Source organism: Trichoderma ghanense (assembly GCF_004382785.1).
Source record: "Trichoderma ghanense strain CCMA-1212 chromosome Unknown scaffold_3, whole genome shotgun sequence".
Taxonomy (NCBI): Eukaryota; Fungi; Ascomycota; class Sordariomycetes; order Hypocreales; family Hypocreaceae; genus Trichoderma; species Trichoderma ghanense.
This window is the reverse complement of record NW_027395666.1, coordinates 1324713-1344432: the sequence shown is the minus strand read 5'-3', so window position 1 is coordinate 1344432 and position 19720 is coordinate 1324713. Positions and strand designations below refer to the sequence as shown.

The window sequence follows — 19720 nt, the reverse complement described above, 5'->3', positions numbered from 1 at the left end:
TATGCTACGCTAGGCATGCAAACCGTTTCCCAATATCTATCGCCGTCTATCTATCTATTGCCCTTGGCGCCAGCGGGAACGTCAACTCGCCGCTTTCTCAGCGAAGTGCCCAAGGCATCGCGCACCATCGGATCCGCCCGAATCGTGTTCTGGATCAACCACTCTCTCATCTTCCCTTGCAAATTGGCCGTGGCCTCTGCATCTCCCTTGAAGGGCGCCATTTCCATGTCCATCAGGCGGGTCGAGTCGGCGTCGAACTGGCCGGTAATAGTCTCCAGGCGGTTCAAGCCCTGAATAAGCAGCTCGTTCTCGTCATCAGCAGACCGTCTCGAGGGAGACGCGTCCATCTTCAACAGCGGGCCGATTTGTGACAAGGCAATGTATATCGTAATCGTGAGTTTCCGCGCAAGCGAAATGAGTTGAAACGGCAGATACGGCGGGTGGGAAGCCGTAGCCGCGAAGACGAAGTTGAGGCCCTCCAACAAGATCGGGAACCTCGGCCGGGTGACGGCCTGGATCTCAAAGACGCAGAGGCTCAGCAGGATCAGCCAGCGGTAGAACTTGCCAAAGTCCATGTAGCCCAGCAGGCCGAGGACGTAGATGGAGCCGGCGGCGACGGCGTAGTGCGGCAGGATGCCCGAGAAGACGCCGCGGGAGACGTAGTCCTTGACGGTGACGCACTTTTGCCAGGCGACCGTCTCGGGCCCGAAGCGCTCGTAGGCGAAGCGCTTGGCGGCGTCCTGCAGGGTGTCGCTGGCGGCTTTGAGGTGGATGAAGTAGGCGGCCGAGTCGGAGGAGGAGGCGGCGCCGGCCTTGTCGGGGTGGTGCAGGGCGGCGAGGCGGCGGAAGCGGGACTTGATGTCGCGGTCGGAGGCGGAGAAGGGGACGCCCAGATCTGTGTAGAAGGAGCCCTGGCGGCGGAGGTCGTAGTCGGCCTCGTAGATTGTGTAGGCGAGGTAGGCTGCTATGACGAGGATGTGGATGTTGCGGCGGTGGTGGTTGAAGCGCGGGCTGCCGGGCTGCGGGCGGGGGTCGCCGGCGCGGATGGTGAGGCCATAGTAGATGGTCTGGATCCAGGACGTTGCGATCTGTAAGAGGTGAAGCGACGGGGGTTAGTTGGTTTACCTTGACTTGATCTCGTGGCCTGGATATGGAGGAGTCGCAGTTGTGTTTCTGCAGGAACTGAGTGGATGGTGGAACGCTTACATTGGGGAGGAAGGACCACCCTATGATGGAGAGGAATTGCGACATGATATGGCGTGAAGCATCGTGCTCTTGTGATGCTGGGGTGAAGTGAAGGTTGGCAACAATTTGTTTGGTGTTGAGGACAAGCTGGCCGGCGGCTCTTATCGATAAATCAAGTCTGATGTAATCTCTGCAGGGGGTCTCGTGAGCCTCGGCTGCTTCTTTGTTTGGTAACACAAAGCGAATGCCCCTCAAGACATGAGCTCAAGAAGGGAAATTCTTTGGAATGGGTCGATTGTGAGTCTGTCTTTTTAAATTGAGATATTCTTGTTGAAATTTGTGGCAGAGAGCAACATGCACGTGAGAGGTTTGGCAGATTCTTTCGCTGAAACTTGATGCGCTGAACAACACCACGGCGCTTAAGCCAACTTGCATACTACGTGATGAGGTAGCTCTATTGAGACAATATGTATACAATAAACGCTACATTGGACTAACATACGATCGTAAAGCACTTCAAGTTGCGAGTGAGTCTACAGTCCGGCCAAAGACATCACAGAAAACAAGTACGAAGTACGCAATTTCGCATGTGGTGTTTGATGCTCAGCAAACGCCTGGACATCACGTTTCTTCGTGGATACAGGATACTGACCGGCTGACAAATGAACGCGTATCAACTGTTCTGGGATTCGCGGGCCGAACTGATATGTTGGTAGAAAGCCAAGCGTATGTACATTGTCTCTATATGAATAGGGTGACTATAGACGAGTCGCATCGTGAATGTGAGCCGTGCAACAGATCTAGCACTCAACTAGAGTGATGACGTGAATGCCCCATATGATTTACCATGAAAAGATGTCACATGTCCAAACTCTCAGAAGATGTCGGTCTGGGCACCAGCCGTGAAACCCATACGAGAAGTGTAAGTGGGCACCTGCTGACCACTCTTCCACTGGACATTGTTTCCCTCGGCCTGGAAAGCAGCAATCATCTGCTTGGGTCCCCTGACGGTGGGACCGGGAAGCAGAGAGGGAGTCTTGGGTTGCTGGCCGCCGTTGGGGTTGATGATCTTGCACTTGTGGGGGGCCATGTACATGTTCTGCTGGCCGTAGCCATCAGGGGTCCAACCGAATGGAGTTGTTAGCGACTCCGTTGTTATACCATGGAGATATCTTTAGACTTACACAGTAGCACAGAGGCACTCGTTGCAGGCCTTCAGGTTGGGAATGTTGTAAGTCACCAACCTCTCAAAGGGAGTCTGAGGAGCCGTAGTGAAAACGACAAAATATTCCATCTTGACATCGTAAATGTTGGACTTGTATGCTAACTTAACGCTCACTCTACGGGACATGTGTTTTCTTTCAAAAACAGTTCAAGATTGCTATTCAAGCAATCCCTTCCCGCAGCGGGCTGTCGGACAAGGCCTCCTTTGTTTCCATAGTCTCATTGTATGCAATTCTTTTCAGAGAATATTCCATCATGTCTTGTACGATCCATTAGTCGTTCTTTCTCAAAACCCGTGTATGAAAGGTAAACACATCCATCGCAAATTGATGATATTAGGGTGTCTTTTGCTGAAAGTGAAGAAAAGATACATATACGTGAGGCTGCTGCAAAAGTCTCAACTATGAGAGCGTATAAGTTCATGAAGAAAGAGGTTTCTGCGCCAACAGACTCAGCGGAGTGCAGCGATATGCTCCTCCGTTCTTCACAGCATTGAGTGCCCTAGCCAGCATGTTATCGGCCTCCTCACGAGGAGGCAAGAAAGGAAGACCGACTCTGTATGCAGCGTCCAAAAACCCATTGTGAACCATAAGAAATGTCTTGGTGGCAATCGGAACACAGGGTTGCGACCAGGATTTCATCTTGAACTGCAGCACATCGAGGCCGGCATTCTTTGCATGGGTGGGGAGGTCTGCGAGCCACCTAAACATTCTTCATGAGTCGCTTTCTTTTGATCAGGATGCGCAAGATGTGGCTTACGAGAGTTCGATGCCGAGTGCTTTGTGAATTCGGGCAAAGTATGAGTACAGGGCCTCGACCTCGGCGCCTCTAATGACCATGTGTCGTGGGCTGGAATTGACATCTTCCCATTGCAGGTAGCCGCCGGGCTCTTTTTAACCGTGAATTAGAATATGCCGGCAGAAGAGTGAAGAAACCACACCACACTTCCAGAAGGATGTACATACTCAGCAATTGGGTTGCGTGTCGAATCAAGGCAGACGGGTCTCCGTCCTGAACGATGGCGCACCAAAGTCGCATGTGGACAATGTCGTATTTGCCGCGGTGCTTTTCAGGGACTTCCGCGAAAGCATCCATGATGCTTAACTTCATGTTGGTCGGTAGGCTGGACTGGTGGGGAAACTGTTCGTCTGAGATGTCGAAGCCGTGCAGTTGAACGGTTGAAGGAACCTGGGAGGCTACATCGAGCAGCCAGATACTGTCACATCATCCAGTCAGAAGAGCAGAAGATTCGCCATCTCTCAATAACTGAACTAACCCCGTTCCTGTGCCCATCTCTGCAATCTTGGTGTCCGGTCCGATAGGGATTCGAGGATCAATGGTGTAGCCGTTTTGGAGTCGGAACAAGAAGTGTTGGGCATCGAGTCTGTTTCCACGTTAGACAATCGATGCTTGTACTTTTCCGGTAGTGGCGGAAGGGGTAAAGAGTGCTATTTACCTCATACTCTCGACCAAGTTCCTACCAAGGATGTAGTTTTCGCCGTGGCCGATGCTACCCATGGTGTTGGAAGACTTTGCTCAAAGTCAAGATGTAGAAGGCTAAAGAGGTGTATAGATGGTGTCACAGCAAATCAGACCAAGATATACTTCATCTCTCGTGTCTCCCAGAAGTATAGGGAACAGCCGTTCATATAAACTCCTTGTCGCACGTCCTAGTTCCAAGACTAGTTGGAGAAGCAACGCAAGGGTCACGCTTCTCGACCACATCTTGATCCAGCCAGATGGTCAACTGGGAGGATCGAAAGTGGCGATTGACCGCGTGCCTGGCGGAGGCAAGCTGAGTAGTTCATAGGTCCTGATCATATCAATCATTGAGACACTTTGTTTGGAGCCAGGCCTTGTTTGCGGAGAGTGGAGTTCTCTTACACCGTTGACCGTTGTCATTCATACAATTCGCCTCGGTTGACAATAGTTAGTCCTGAACGACAGCAGCTACTAATCCGGAAACTCAATAGCTTAGCTTCCAAGACAATAGGCGGAGAAGCAGGGATGGATGATGGCAAATTGGAAACGTCCAATGGAAGAATAGCCGCCGAGGGAGTGGTTGAATGACGGGTTGACACGGCACGGTAGTGTGGTGGCGGCATTGACAGCAGCTGAGCAACATTGTTCACAAGTCCATCGGGACATTACTGTCTGAGACATTCGATGGCAAGAACAAGAATTGCTGAGATCTGTAAGACCAAGGTTGAGATTGACAGGATCCGTAACCGCAGCTATTCGGGCATTGGCTGTATGCGGCCTTATGAATTTGTCCATGAAATTGATGGGTTGAACGCGAGTGATTGTGTCACCGAAAGTCTAAGTAGGGAGAAAAACAAGGTATTTACGTCAACGAGAGTCAGCTGGGGATGGTTGTGAAACCACATATACTCTCCTCGACAGGTGACTGGCCTGGGGCGATATTTCCTTTTCTTCCATCTGAGCTTATTCGGGAAGTTGTGTCACGACCCAGCTGAGGTGGTGAACTGCATTGATTGATCGTACTGATGAGTAACAGGCGACTGATTTTGATTATCATGCAAGTAGGCCAGTGACGGCTATTGCAGTAGTTGGCCTGTGCCGGAGGGGCTTTTTGCTTGGTGGTGGAAGTTATCAGCGGAGCGCCGGGTTGAGCCACGATAAGGCTGAGTATCATAGACTCGGTGAAGTGTTGCGGCTGTTCGTATGACCAGGCTCTTTGCGTGACTTGAAGAAGGTGGTATGTACTCTTGACGATACTGGGAACATAAACTTCCAGCAGAGGATATTCGAATGATCCTGAGCATGTCCGAGATCCGCTCAGCTGGGGTGACAATGATGGTCGAAAAGAAAATGAGACAATACGTGTATGCGTGTGACATTCGACATACTGAGCATGCAAAGGTACCTAGCAGAGGGAAGACCAATAGTATCCATGGTTCATGATACCAAGTTAATCGGTGTATCCCGAAGCCGCCTGGTTCGAGGTTGAAGGGCTCATGGTGTCACTCACCTAAACGTTATACAAGTCTCTTCCCGAAAATATACACTACTTTCGAAGGAAACAAATTTATAAATAAGTATATAGACTCTATAATCCATCTGATAAGAAGTAAAACTCTCCACCCCTTCCGACTCTGAGTATCACTCTACCATAGCTGGCAAATCAAACATCATCCAAATCACACCTTGACGTGGATGTAGTTGAAGCTGCTCTTGGCCACCGTGCGAGTGCCGTATCCCTCAGGATGAGCCCAGTTATACTCCTCAATCGTAACCTTGTCACCATCAACCTTGGACACCCAAGCAACATGTCCCGCCCTGCCGGCGTTGGACTGGGCAATGCATCCCGGCACGGGCTTGTTGTTGACCACGACGCCGGTCCGGCGCGCGGCCTCATCCCAGGTGTTCGCGTTGCCCCAGTTGGTGCCCTTGTACTGGTTGGTGAACTTGATGCCCAGGCGCTCGTTGATGCGCCAGGCGACGAAGCTGGTGCACTGGCACTTGAAGTACGCCCACTTGTCGACGGGGCCGCACTGGTTCTTGTACGGGTAGTCGTTGGTCATGGGGCCGGGGATCTTGGAGCCGCCGCTCGGGGGCTTGGGGGCTGCGTCGCACTTCTTGGTCACGTAGCTGCTGGAGCCGGTCTTGACGTAGTAGTCGGCGACGTAGCAGCCGTCCGAGGTCTTGTCCCAGATGGAGTTGCCGTTGACGCTGGTGCCCGAGGTCTGGCAGGTCACGGAGACGTCTTGGCTCTTCTTGTACGTCTTTTTGATGGAGAAGCTGGTGCCTGGGCCGGAGCGGCAGTTGACGGTTTCGCCTGTGATGGGGTAGGCGTTGACGGAGAGGGAGGCCAAGGCCAGTGCGATGATGGCGGTGAACTTCATGTTGATGAGGTTTGTAGGTTGATGGCCCGGTAGAGCAGAGTAGCCTTGATAGCTGTAGGTGCTTGAAGGGTGAATGTTATCGAAGGTGATGACTTGATGTCAAGGGGAGGATATGATTGTCTTTTATAATTCTTTCTTTCGGCCTGAGAGCTCTCCTTCTCGCCTCATTGGGTGCCTAATCTGAGGAAGCTGTGCGAGGGTAATCGAGTCTTGAGATGTCTAAGATTCTATTTCCGGACATGTAAGTACTGGATTGCGTTGATGCCCACGAAGTCATGATCCTTCTCCAGGAACGCAAAAATGCTTACAGGAGTAAGCTGCCAAATGGGATCAAGGCGGTCTTTGCGGCTGAAGACCATTTTCGTCGAGGATCCTACAACCCCGGACCTCATACATGCCAATTTCCCATAAAGGAGATCTTCAAGGCACGATCATGTTCAGCTATCCATAACGAGTCAAGTTCAGCATCGACAGCGTTCTAAGAATAGTCTCCAGAGCGGCTCATTCTGCGGGTTCCTGACGCGCGAACCGGCGCAAATTGTCGGGCGAATGACAGTCGCTCGTAAATAAACGGCTTCCGAATCTGGCAACCCTCGCGCTCATTTCTTTGGCCATTTCTGCTGTATCTCGTAGGGCTGCGCTATGTGGGAGGAGATGCACAGATGGGGATGCCGTGTCAGTAAGACGGGGTAATACAAGGGCCGTCTTATTGGCGAGATGGCTTCATCGGCTTATTATTAGCATGGACTAGGTTAGACTGGGCCAAAGTGATGTTCAAAACACGGAAATGCTGAGCCAGTCATCCATTCAACGTGCAGCCGTTGATTGTTTCTTCATCTCGCAACTCCTCGACATACATCTGAGTCGATATCAACTCTCATCTAACCAATCTTCCTGCACAGGATCGTGCCCACATCAGCAATCAAATCCAGCCATCTATCCTGATCATACCTCTCCTTCTCCTCCACCTTCTTCCCAAACACCTCCCACACCTCGATAAACTTGTGGTTGCTCTCCTCCGTCGTGCCAATGTCCTTGAGCGCCTTCATCATGTGCTCGTGCTTCTTCAACAGCTGGAAATCCCGTCGCGCCTTCTGCTTCTCCTGATCCGTCGCCAAATACAATCGTATCTGCACGCAGTACAGCACGAGGGCCGCAAGACCCGCGGCGAGGGCTGTCGCCACCGAAGAGCCAGTGACTTCTCGTGACGACGTGTCGGTACCTGACCGTGGCCCATCCATCTCGACCTTTGTGCCAGGGAAGATGAAGTTGATGTTGCCCAGGTTGCCGACCCAGGAGTCTGCCGCCCCGGAAGCCGTCGCCGCGCCAATGGTGAAGATCTTGGTCGTTGCCTTGGAGGGATACGTCAGGTTCTGCTTGGCGCCCTTGTCGCTAGCGGAGCAGAACATGAGGATGTCGGCGTTGGCGGCTTCGACAATGGCCGCGTCGAGGAAGCGCCTCTCTTCTTCGTCTTCGGGAGGATCGATCGTCCAGGACATGGAGATGATGTGCACCTTTTTCCTCACCGCTGCCCTGATAGCCTAGATGATGGTCAGAACTTGTAAGAGAGCAAAAGAGGCAACTCAAGTGGGATGGGGGGGACATGGGACATACTAGAGCGGCACTCTTGGCCGTAATCTGCCTGCTGCCCTCCTCCGAAGCATGATCTTCCAACCTCAGGATGTAAAACTGCGCCCGAGGACACAAAGATTGAATCTGCCTCGCCATGATCGTTCCATGTCCCGTGCTGGACACATAGTAAGGATCATTGAGGTTATGCTTCTCGTCTCGCGTGCAAAATGTCCGCCCTCCAATGAAGTTGAATTCCAGATCCTTGACGTCCACGCCATCGTCAATGAGGGCGACTTTGATGGGCTCTTCAATGCTCTCGTCGACTTTGACGTTTCCACGATCAAAGTAACTACGCTCTGCGTCGAAGAGCAGCCTCTTGAACTCCTTCATACACTGGAGCCACTCGTGCTTGGTTGAGTGCTCGGCTTGGTCGCCGGCTGCGAGAGCGTTGGCATCCATGAGGTCTTTTTGAACGACGGGCCACTCTTTGTGTACGGTGACGTCGGGGCAGAGCTTCTTCATGCGATCGCAAAAGTCCTCGACATTCTGCTTCGTGCGACTGTGTGATTCGAGACCCTGGGAAGTCGAAATCAGTTGGCTAGTCCTCTAAGTGGTTGATGGAAGTTGACGGGATCATACCTGCTGTATATGAAGATGTACTGTTTTGAGTTCTCCGAGCTTCTTCAAGCCTCCCTCTTCGCTCCACCCCCTGAGCACTGCGTTATTGCCGCTCCAGTATAGGTTGACTTCTCGAGCTTTGGACGCCACTCTGCAGATGACCTCAGAGCACAGATCCGTCCGTTTCCAGTCCCAAATCTCGACGTCCATGAACTTCAAGGCGTCTTCTATGGCCTCGTCACTGTGTGCCGGTGTCATCGAGTCGTCAATGATGACCTTGAGGATGGTCTTGACACCCTTCTTCCTCAAGCGGTCAAAGATGTAGCATAAATCTCTTCGGCCATCGCCGTCCTGCTTCTGGGAACGGCCAGACCCTCGAGATCGCTTGCTGTTTGCGGTGTTCATGTTCACCTCTACGTTGAGCCTTGGAATAGCCACGTATTGGAGAATGTCTTCAAACTTGAGCTTGGACGAGAGATTTTCCAGTTCGGTCTGGGTGATGATTGCGTGTCCTGATAAGTCGAAATACAGCTCATAGTCTTTTGCAAGAGCACGTCAGTATAGTTCATATCCACGTTTTCTCCTGTCAAGCAATGCATTGTCCGCTGGGGAGGTATCTTCCGTTTCTCACCTGAAGTAGTATTGCGTCCATACAGAATCTCCATGGCGGCATTGTAACTGCGCGAACGAAGGTAGTGTAGCTTCAGAAGGCGCTCTACGCCCTTGAGAGTTGCTTCATCAATCCTGGACTTGTGACCACTATCTGTAACCGATCTGGCGTCCGCAGTTGGCTTCACCGCGAGTCCTTCATTCGGGCGCGAGGCTGGCGTCTTTTCGTCCCTGGCCATAAGCTGGGGTGCTGTCGCCACTGCCGGCGAGTTCACATTCCCTATAGGCTGTGATTTTCCTCCATATTTCGTACGAGACGAGTCGATTTGAATGTTGGGCCTCTTGTCCGGGCGGCTGCTGGGATCCGGACCCTGCTCGCCAGGAGCCGCAGGTCCTGCAAGTCCCTGAGGCTTTGGGGCCGTCTCTTTGTTTGGCCTCGAGGCATCGGCATCACCGCCGTCCGGACGAGCGCGAAGGCCCTTTTCACGTGCCTTTTCATCTTTGGCGCTTTTCCTTTCCTTCTCCTTTGCCCTGGCCAGGGCTTTCCGGCAGCTCTCTCTGTGATGAAGATACGGTGATAATCCGTCATTGTTGAAGTCGCCGTTGTGAGAGCGCTGCACGGCGGCGTCGCTTTTGGCAATGATCTTTTGGATAACGTCCAGCTGCTCCTTTTTGCACTTTTTGTACTCAACGGCAAGATGGAGCGGCGTGTTTCCGTCTCCGTCTTTGGCCGCCAGAGTCGCGGGCTCTGCTTTGTCGATGAGAAGATCCAGGAACTTTACTCTCTTGTCGATGCCGATGTGAAGACAGTTCATCTTATCCTTGTCATTGCTGGATATGTCCAGGATGTCGCTAATCTTTGGGTGAGCGTCGCACATCCACTGCACCATCTTCTCCTTCTTGGCTTCAATGGCCAGGAAGAGCGGCGTATGGCCGGACCGGTCCTGTATTCTGAGGAGATCGTTCTCATGTTCCACCAAGAACCTGATGAGCGGCTCCATCCTGCCGTCCAGCTTGGGCAACTCTTTCTTGTCCATGGCGGCCATGATGTGCAAAGCCGTCGGCTGGCGAGAGTCTGCTGTGTTGGACGCCAGGTAATGGCCATCGCCGCCACTGGCCTTGAACGACTTGAGCTGGCTCTCGTTTGTGAGGTCCCTGGTTCCATCTTGGATGCCCTTCAGAACGTCTTCGAGAAGTTCCTTGACAGGCTTTCCGCCTCGATTCGTCACCTCTCCCTCTTCTTCGTCGCTGTCAGACTCTTCATCGCTCGAGTCGTCGCCAGCTTTAGACTCTGCCTTTTCAATTTCATCTTCCGGTGCCAGAGACCCAGCACCCCTCTCTTCGTCGTCAATTAGGGGACTCATGGTTCAAACTTTCGGCATGCACGTTGTACAAAGGGAATTAGAAGGACGGCGAGTTGGAGACTTGCAAAAAGAGCCATCAGTTACTGTACGGTGCAGGTTCGCTCTCAACACCGGACAATGCAGGTTTGAGCCGCGATTACCAACTTCGGCCCCCAATCACGGCCCCTCTTCTTGGTGCCTCGCATGGACTGGGATATCTCACGGTAGCATTGCCTAGGCGAGTCTTGGGGTGCGGCTGTGGTTGCTCCACCTGATCCTTCGACAGGGCTGTCAAGTAGAGTCGAAGTACTCGCAGTTCGTGCCTCAATATTGTCATTTCGAGAGCTGCAGAGAGGTGTGCCTGTGCTTTTTTTCATGACAAGTCTATACAGGTATCAACTCTATTATTAATAGTTAGGCAGCCATAGAGCCGTGAGCATATTTCTATAAAGAGAGCTTTTGCGTGGATTTCTTCGGGTTGCCATCCTCCGACTTGTTGAAAGACAAGACTTGACACACTTGACAGGGAATGTTCAGTCCAGTCAGCGCTACAGTTTGCGCTGGAGAGGATTTACACGGACCTGAGGGACTAAAGCTGAACCCCTGGTTGCCCGGCCGCGTTTGTTTCTTGGGTGGTTGGTCAACAGTCGTTCTCGTGGAGGCGTTTCCGTGCCAGCATTTGCGCACTTGCGGCAAAGGCGTCGGAGTTCTCAAGGCAACGGTTCCCAGGTGGGAAATTCCTTCCGGGATGGGGAGGTAGAGACGATGGGTGAAAGGCTTCAATTGCAACACGACACAAACTGTTGATCTATTGATGAGAAGGTCTGAGCTTCGTTGTCTACCCGTGCTAATTGGGTTGTCTAACACGAGGGACCTTCAACATGATACGGCGTGGACGATTCTTGACTAACACAACTCACTGCATGCAATATCTGATAATTAATCGTCTAAAGCATTGTCTGGTGATGCTGGTGATCAATCCACCTATGACGCGTCCTTCTTCTTCAACTGCTTGTCAAAGACAATATCCACAAACTCATCCAAATCAATCGACCCCAGATTCTCCGTGTCATACTTGCGCAGCTTATTAGTAGGCGGCATATCAGGATCAAACAAAACAGGGTCGTCCGGCGGCGTCGAACCAAACAAGCGGCCCATTTCCGACTTCCAGTCCGCCTCGACCTTGATCCTCACCTTACACTGAAACTGATTGTCGTCAAACCCGCGATTGAGCAGGATCGCGCACCGCAAGAAGCTCGGCGTGCCGGACTTGATCGTCGAGTTCTCGTGGACGGTCCAACTGGCGCCCACGCCCTTGCCATAGTCGTCGCTGAAGATGTGGCCCGTCACGCGGGCGTCGTCGCTCGTGGTGCGGCTCACTGTCTTCTCCCAGCTGACTTTGCCGCCGGCGTTTGCACCGAACTCGGCCACGCCTGCGTTGACCTCGGCGCCTTGAGTGACGGATTCCTCCTGGGTCGAACGCAGCAGAGTGATTCGTCCTGCGGGCGCAATGGCTTGGACCTGCGGCGCTGGGACTCCGGGGACGGAGTTTCCAAACTCGAACTCGAGAGAGGCAGATACGATTCGCCGTGATTTTCGAGTTGTGTCGAGGTAAAAGTCGTACACGAGAAGCGTCGCGTTTTCGCCCGTTTCTTCGGACAGAACGCCGTGGATGACGTCTCGAGACTTGCAGCGGACTTCGATGATGCCTCGGCGTTCTGTCACGGTTTGCCGCTGGTATTTGTTGGAAGGGTCGTTGCGCGTGTGGTAGCCGCTGCCACGCTCGCCCGTCTTGTTCAGTCCGATGCTTATAGATGTTTCCTCGAGATCTTCGTCAAAGTCTGAGTCGACGAGCTCGTCATTGTCTATTTCGTCGTCTGAGATTTGATCGTTGTTCACGTCGCGATCCATGGCTGACTCAGTTGTGATTGCTTTGCAGTATTTTGTGAAAGTATTGCGCTGATCCTGGGCAAAAAAGAAGGAAGGGATCGGTCACTGGTGTAATTGAACATTGCTACGAAAAGATAAGGGGGGTCGAGATATGGTATTCATAAGGTATGAAAGTTGTAGCCAAGAAAGACAATCCAAATCCACCCCATGTTCTTACTTGCAGTTGGGCTTAATACAAGGCGCATTCGTACCACTTTCGTGCGCACATGCATGTTGCATGCATCACGAGGTTGCGGGTGAGATGATAGTGTCGCGAATAGCGTCGGTTGGACCGCTTGTAGGACTCGAGATGATCCCACCATCTTCAGTACTCTCTCCCTTCGGTATTGGGAAAATGACTCAGAGATTTCCATTGCTCCAGCCTTACATTGGTTCACATAAGGGACCCTTGTCCGCTGACGTGCTGGTTGCTTTCCTTTCGAAGCGGCAAGACGGCTGTTACAACAACTCTCTTTCATACTACAGTTGCGGCCCAAGATAGTACCGACCACGGAACACTCGTCACTGCCTAATTTCACTCGATTGGTCGATATGGCTTCAACTGCGATATCGAGCAACTATGGAGTATGCCAAACAGGGGTCAGGGGTCTCCAATCCTGCTTCTTTAGCGCCATCCTCCTCCTCCGTTCAACATGGGACGGCCCGGAGAAAGGCACAGTGCGCAGAAACGATGAGGCTCTGTCCTGCAGAAGACATGCACAGCCCCTCTGTGAAACGCAGAGTCCATACTGGCTCAGCTGATGGATCGTCAGATCCTTTGCAGCGAGCGAGCCAGCAACATGTCGCAGAAACGGAGTAGGAAATATGCATGTCAGATCTTCGGGGGAGTACTTCTGAGGTACTTGTGAACCCCCCCAAGTCGAGTGCCTGCATCGTCCTTCAGCCCTGCCTGGGGTTTGATCAAGCGAGTTTGGGTGGCCTCTGGAGGGGTTCGTCGTCGTTGTGGGCAGTCTGTGGTGGGAGACTCTCCTGCTTGTTGTACCTCTGGCAGAGTAAGAATTCTTTTGACCCCAACCTGCTTCAAACTCTTTTGCTATTTGCCGTCGAAGCCATCATTCTCGCTATTTCGCCTCATGGTGGATGGGGGATAGGGCTCTGGCTCACTCGATATCTCGCGCAGTTTGTTGGAGGGAATATTGCGCCCTATCTCCCTCATATTGAACTTTGCCGCTGTTGGGACTGTCAATCTCTGGAGCCAAACGTATACGCACGATATAGCTTGAGCGACTCGCACTTGACAGGTTGCATGTATACTTGTCCAACTCAAGATGTCTGATTCTGAGGCTTCATCGTCCTCCAGCTCATCCGACTCGTCAAGGGGCGGGTCACCAGAGCCAGGAGCTGCACCAGAGGTCGAGCAAGAGTTTACCACAGAACATACCACCGCCGATGAGAGCCATGGAAACTCCGCAACAGAAGAGAGCCCGTCCTCGAAGACGGAGGCCGATGGAGAAGAGACTGGGACGGACCCTCCTAAGGAGGAGATAGATCCAGATGCCGTACCCCTTCATGTCTCGTGGGATACCGAGGGTGAGGTTGCTCCAGATTCCATGGCTATAGAGTAAGTGGCCCTTTATCATGTCTGCTGAATGCGGAACTTCAGTACTCAAGCGTTAACTCTTCTCTCAGCTTCGTGGTAGTCCATGGCGTCTATGGAAGTTGGGAAGACGGATCACGGGCAGGACCTGGTTCCGGCAGCAGTGAATGGGTCTCAAATTATCCAGAATTACTTGATCCAACGAGGATCCTCCGCTTCGAGTACGAGCCACTGCAGCTCTTTTGTGGTCGACGAAGCCGTCAGGCCATTCGGAACTGCGCCCTCAAGTTGCTACGAGCGCTGGCTGCTCGGAGACGGCATGAAAAAGCAGTTTGTATTTCCGATACAAGCCTCGTATGAGCCCGCGTACCTGATCTGGCTAACTAGGCGTATAGAAACGGCTCATTATCTTTGTCGCTCATGACATCGGAGGACTCATAGTCAAGGATGTGAGTCTAATCTCCTTTGCATCCGTCGGTATCAGAAGTAACGAAGACTAAAAATGCGATGGCTATCAGGCTCTCGTTGCGGCAAATCTTGACACAAACTCTTGGCTGGACATTGCAGAAATGAGCCGTATCATGGTAAGGCTGACTGCTTTTATCGTGAACGAGAAGCACTGTCGTTCTGACCAAGGTACTTGGCAGGTATTTCATGGCTCGCCTCATCGAAGCGTTGACCACTTCGACATGGAAGACAGACTATCTCGCTTCCTTTTTGCCGGCTTTGACTCAGGGATCGCAACTGTTCGGCCTTCAGCATCTGCCATTTCCGGATTTGCAGCGGCTGCGATGGAGATTAACGGCCTGTTTGCCGAATCCAAGATCCTTCTCCGCACCCGCGCAGTAAGCGTTCACTATCATCATGATTATTATCCCAAGATAAACAAGGTAAAACATGACCTAAGGGGATGAAGGAGAGAAGATCTCTGCGTCAGCGCAGGATATGCGAACTGACAGGTTCTCCAGGCATTTGACTCTTACAGTGCTACACTCGGGATACCCATGGAAAAGCGAATACCAGAGCCTGATAACGACTCCACCGTCTCGGACTGTGTCAAAGAGCTTGTAGAAGGTGAGCTCCCGTTGGCTGGATTCCTCGAAAGGCAATAGTTCTCATATAGCTAACGTGCGACTGTCATAGCCGTGGGTGCTCCGGTCAGTATAGAGCAACTGCGATACGAGAGAGAGATCCTGGCTCTAGCTTCCCCCGTCTTTCCACTGCAGACCGCAAAAGGCGACAATGCAACAATCGAAAACTCCCAGCATATCAAGGACTGGCTTCAGCACCGTGGGCCGCAGATGCTGTACCTGCATGGCACGAAACGCGTCCGTGAAACAGCCGAGCAGCTCTTTTACACTTTGGAAGAGCAAGCTCTGAAGATTAAGAACTGCGTAGTGCTCTACTTCTCCTTTGACAGATACGATGTGAGGTGCGACTCTGTCAGAGACATGCTCGCCACGTTTCTGGCGCAGATCCTGTGCTTTTATCCCTCTGTGGACGACCGTATCAAGACAACATTTCTCCGGTTTCACGAAGAGCACGGATGGACAGAAGACGATCTCATCTACTGGTTCGAGCGCTTCAGGTTCACCGAGAAAGTCGAGCACGTCATGTTCGTCATCAACCATTTCGACGAGTGTACCAAGGGCTCGCGGAAGCAGTTCCTCGAGAACTTTGCCTATCTTGCAGAGGCGAGTGAGAACTCTTGGAAGGTTGTTGTCACAAGCCATAAGCCTGATGCTCTGTCGAAGGAGCTTGACGGACCTTGGTGTGTGAATGTTGACCTCGACGCTGAGCCAGGCGAGGATAGTTTGACCAACATTGTCGATGACGATTCCAAGGACGACATGGCGCACCTGCTCACAGCACGACCTGAGCTTCACTATGAGCCTAGTCTCATTGAAGATCAGCTGAGATACATTGAGAAATACGATCCTCTTGTCAAGCATGTTATTAGGGAACAAGCAGCAGCACGGCAAGACTGGCCCAGCCAAGTGTCCATCCAGACCCTGCTTGAACCCTTGACGCTCGACGCAGACGCAGCGGTTGATGACGACGGGAATCTGGAACAGCTGTTGGCTTGGGTCCTCAAGAATGCCCCTGAGCCGGATACCCTGCGACGGCTTCTGACGTGGATTCTCTACTCTGTACGGCCACTCACTGTCTGGGAGCTCGCGACTGTCCTGTCCATGGGTTCGGATGACAAGGGCCGCGTCGCTCCTGATGCAGAAGCGATAGACAGTCTCTTCTCCAAAATCAAGCAATGGCTTGCGGGCATTGTCGTGGTGCAGCATAACGAGGTCAAGATCTGGCACCCACGACTGAGGAACATTCTCATGGCCCTCAATGGCGAAAAGTCTGCGGAGTCGCGGTTCATCTGGGGTGACATTAAGAAGACTGCTCACTTCGACATTGCAAGCTTCTGCCTCCGATACCTTTCTCAACCGGCCGTGCAAGAGTATATCAGCAATACCTTCCACGTCACGGATCCGGAGGCCTTTGAGACGCCTACGTTTGCAGACCGAAGAAACTTGTGTTCCTATGCTCTCCAGGCTTGGACGCATCATTTCGTTGCCAGCTCCCCCAAGCCGGAGCTGTCAAAGATCCTTTCTCAGTCCGCATCTACCGACTTGGCGAGCAGCTGGGCAAGGGGCTACTGGGCGCTCTCCAACCCGATCACGAGGAATCCTGTCTGTCTGGATACTCTATTTCCCATATTCGCCGGACTTGGCTTGGTTGGTATTATTGAAGCGCGAGATGAGGCTGATACACGCCGGGGCGTGCTTGAGGCTGCCTCAAAGGGTCAGTCTGAGGTCGTCCTCGCACTCGCCAAGGGGCTTGACATGGACGAATCAGCTCTCATGGATGTCATCAAAGCCGCTGCAGCTTACGGAGATGAGGACACGATGCTGAACATGCTCGATCGCATCATTTCGTTAAATCCAAAGCCTGATACTTCCACCTGGCCTCCCTTGCTAATTCACAGAGCAGCTTGGCTAGGCCTTGAACGCTTCGCCGATCGCATTCTCGACTTGGGATTTCCTACTGAGGTGGAAACCGAATGGACAGCTGTTACCAAAGCAACACCGCTCTCCCAAGCAGCTCGGAACAACCATGCTGGGGTAGTCCGTACCCTCCTCAAGCACAATGCAAACGTGGAAACGCGTCATCGTTGGGACAGAACTGTCATCCATCATGTGGCCGGGCAAGGCCATTCAGAAATTGCCAAGATCCTGGTTGAAGAGGGCAAGATCGACATAGAGATCAAGGACGAGGATGGCTTCACAACGCTCTACTTTGGATGCATATGGGGACATCACGACGTCGTCAAGCTCTTGCTGGACATGGGAGCGGACCCTCACATGGGCATCAAGATGGATGATCCGCCAGAGAAGTGGTCGCCTCTCGTCGCGGCTATTGACGACGGCTACGAGAAATGCGTCAGGCTCCTTCTTGATAAGGGGGCGAACCCGAATCTTCCCGGCCCTTCCACTAATGGCACTGCTTTGCGATATGCCGCGGTGAAGGGCCATCTCAACATTTGTCAGATGCTCATTGACAGCGGCGCAGACCCCAACAGTCCCCTGATTGAGCCTCCGATCCTTACCCAGATCATTACGGACTACGAAGCGAGTGAGAGGCAAATGGAGGTTTTCGACTTTCTGCTTGAACACAATGCCGATGTGAACGCAAAGGACGCCTCTGGAACGCCTGTACTCATCCACGCTTGCACAAAGGGTCAGAAGATGGAATTCACCCAACGGCTTCTCGACCACGGGGCAGACGTCAATCTTTTGGATTCGCAGAACCAGTCGGCATTATACATGGCAACATGCGACAGTGAAGATGAACTGGCCAAGCTGTTGGTAGAGAAGGGCGCCAACGTCAACGAGGTGAGCGCAGACAACTTGACTCCTCTGTACTATGCCGTGCCAGACCCCGATACCGTCAGGATCCTGCTCGAAAAGGGGGCCGATCCCAACAGGAGCAACAAAGGGGGGTTCAGCTGCCTCATGTATGCTGCTTGGTTCAACCACAGCGAAAGCGCAGAGCTGCTCCTGGAGCATGGCGCTGAAATAGAAGCAACATACGACCAAGACGACGTCAGCGAAGGCCGGACATCCGTATACTTCGCCGTCGTGGAAAACGCTAAAGATGCGGTTCGAGTATTGGCGGAGCACGGGGCCAACCTCATGCATGTATCGGCCGATGGCGTACCGATCATACACCACGCTGCTCTGTCGGATACACTCTCTGTTGTTCTGGAGTATCCGACGAGCATCCACTTGAACCAGCGGGACGGCGACGGATATGCGCCTCTCCACAAGTTTGACGTGTCAGAACAAAACTTCAAGCTCTTGGTCAATGCCGGGGCAGACGTCAATCTCCAGGACACGAAAAGGGGCGACACTCCCCTCACAATAGCCGCCTACCGAGGCATGCTGAATCGTGTCAAGTACTTGCTGAAGCGCGGAGCAGACATTCACCTCGGCTCTCGGTGTGACGGTGCTGCTATTCACCAAGCTTGCCGATACCAGAAGTTTGACGTTCTCAAGTACCTTGTCGAGAACGGAGCCCATGTAAATCAAGTCGTCGAGTATGGAATTGCCGGAACTCCCCTGCAGGCGGCGTGCCTCGCGTACGTAGACGACGAAACCGAGCGCATTGTCGACAAGATGGTTGAGTATCTGCTCGCTCATGGAGCAGACGTGACGATAGAGGGCGGCCTCAATGGCAATGCCCTCAATGCTGCGGCCTGCGCGGCAACGCCGACTATCATCAAGTGGTTCCTCGACAAGGGAGCAGTTGTAGATCTCCGAGATCCATTTGGCCGCATGCCTATCCATTCCGCTGCTTTCCACGGCATCGACAACTTGGAGGTGGTTCTCGACGCGGGGGGCCACATCACCGCGAAGGACTACACTGGACGAACGGCGCTGCATTGGGCTGTGCAGCCGGGAAGACTGCAGGCCGTGGAGAAGATCATATCGCTTCTCCCAGACAAGAAGGCCGTTGACGAACCGGATATCGACGGCTGGACGCCGCTATGCTGGGCGGCTCGCGGTGTGGGCAACTGGCTCAATCAGGACATTGCCGGCGAGCCGCAGGACCAGATTGAGGTGATGAAACGCTTGCTTGAGAAGGGGGCCGACCGATTCGTGCGAGTGTCTGTTGGAAGGCAAAAGTGGACGCCCTTGAAGATTGCCAGGTTCCATGACGCAAGCGACGAGGTGATAGAGCTGCTGAAGCACGGTCTTGATACCGCAGATGACAAGGATAACAAAAAGAACAAGTCTGGTATGGACGATGAGTCTGATGAGGACAAGACGAAGAAGGGGAATCCTCGAGGAGAAACCTGCGATAGCTGCCGAACTGTGAGTGTCACCCCCTTTTCCTTCTTTGGTTTATGGTCATGTGAGCGGACAAGAGAGTTTGGCATTGCTGACCTTTGATATAGAAAATTTACGGCTTCTGCTATCACTGTAATGATTGCTTGGACTTTGATCTATGTTGGAAGTGCCATGCTCGTAGTGATTTGATTCACTCACCTGAGCACACGTATGAGGAGTTGGGGCCGGAGTTTGAGGAGACGGAGGATGATAAGCCGGAGGATGACGATGCGGCGTCGGAATCTTCAGGGTCGACGACTTCGGACTCGGAATGACTAGCTTGATATCATAAAAGACACTAGATGAATGGATAAAGTCAAGTCTGTGTGTACTCGATCACCTGTGATGTTGGATTACGAAGTTGCTTGCTTTCAGAGATAATGCTCTTGGATACGATAAAAGTAGAACATTGCTGACGTAGAC

General features: G+C 52.6%; 7 protein-coding genes across 7 annotated transcripts; 1 reads left to right on the top strand and 6 right to left on the bottom strand.

Annotated features, from left to right (window-relative positions):
- Positions 1–50: 50 nt before the first annotated feature.
- CCMA1212_003759 (uncharacterized protein) lies at positions 51–1251 on the bottom strand (the record flags this gene model as incomplete). Its single annotated transcript, XM_073701094.1, has 2 exons — positions 51–1088; positions 1207–1251. 2 exons carry the CDS (start codon positions 1249–1251, stop codon positions 51–53), a joined length of 1083 nt encoding a protein of 360 aa, XP_073560756.1.
- An 808-nt stretch (positions 1252–2059) lies between these two features.
- Positions 2060–2281, bottom strand: CCMA1212_003758 (uncharacterized protein; the record flags this gene model as incomplete). Its single annotated transcript, XM_073701093.1, has 1 exon — positions 2060–2281. One exon carries the CDS (start codon positions 2279–2281, stop codon positions 2060–2062), a length of 222 nt encoding a protein of 73 aa, XP_073560757.1.
- A 547-nt stretch (positions 2282–2828) lies between these two features.
- Positions 2829–3927, bottom strand: CCMA1212_003757 (uncharacterized protein; the record flags this gene model as incomplete). The annotated part of the gene is made up of 5 exons (XM_073701092.1): positions 2829–3111; positions 3169–3298; positions 3375–3625; positions 3686–3793; positions 3866–3927. 5 exons carry the CDS (start codon positions 3925–3927, stop codon positions 2829–2831), a joined length of 834 nt encoding a protein of 277 aa, XP_073560678.1.
- Positions 3928–5570: 1643 nt separating this feature from the next.
- CCMA1212_003756 (uncharacterized protein) lies at positions 5571–6275 on the bottom strand (the record flags this gene model as incomplete). The annotated part of the gene is made up of 1 exon (XM_073701091.1): positions 5571–6275. One exon carries the CDS (start codon positions 6273–6275, stop codon positions 5571–5573), a length of 705 nt encoding a protein of 234 aa, XP_073560144.1.
- An 881-nt stretch (positions 6276–7156) lies between these two features.
- On the bottom strand, positions 7157–10438 carry CCMA1212_003755 (uncharacterized protein; the record flags this gene model as incomplete). The annotated part of the gene is made up of 4 exons (XM_073701090.1): positions 7157–7816; positions 7890–8423; positions 8487–9004; positions 9097–10438. 4 exons carry the CDS (start codon positions 10436–10438, stop codon positions 7157–7159), a joined length of 3054 nt encoding a protein of 1017 aa, XP_073560138.1.
- Positions 10439–11401: 963 nt separating this feature from the next.
- CCMA1212_003754 (uncharacterized protein) lies at positions 11402–12328 on the bottom strand (the record flags this gene model as incomplete). The annotated part of the gene is made up of 1 exon (XM_073701089.1): positions 11402–12328. The coding sequence occupies one exon, from the start codon at positions 12326–12328 to the stop codon at positions 11402–11404; it is 927 nt and encodes a 308-aa protein (XP_073560141.1).
- Positions 12329–13635: 1307 nt separating this feature from the next.
- On the top strand, positions 13636–19572 carry CCMA1212_003753 (Ankyrin-3; the record flags this gene model as incomplete). Its single annotated transcript, XM_073701088.1, has 7 exons — positions 13636–13928; positions 13997–14234; positions 14300–14353; positions 14423–14749; positions 14873–14978; positions 15048–19282; positions 19366–19572. 7 exons carry the CDS (start codon positions 13636–13638, stop codon positions 19570–19572), a joined length of 5460 nt encoding a protein of 1819 aa, XP_073560147.1.
- Between the last annotated feature and the right edge of the window lie 148 nt (positions 19573–19720).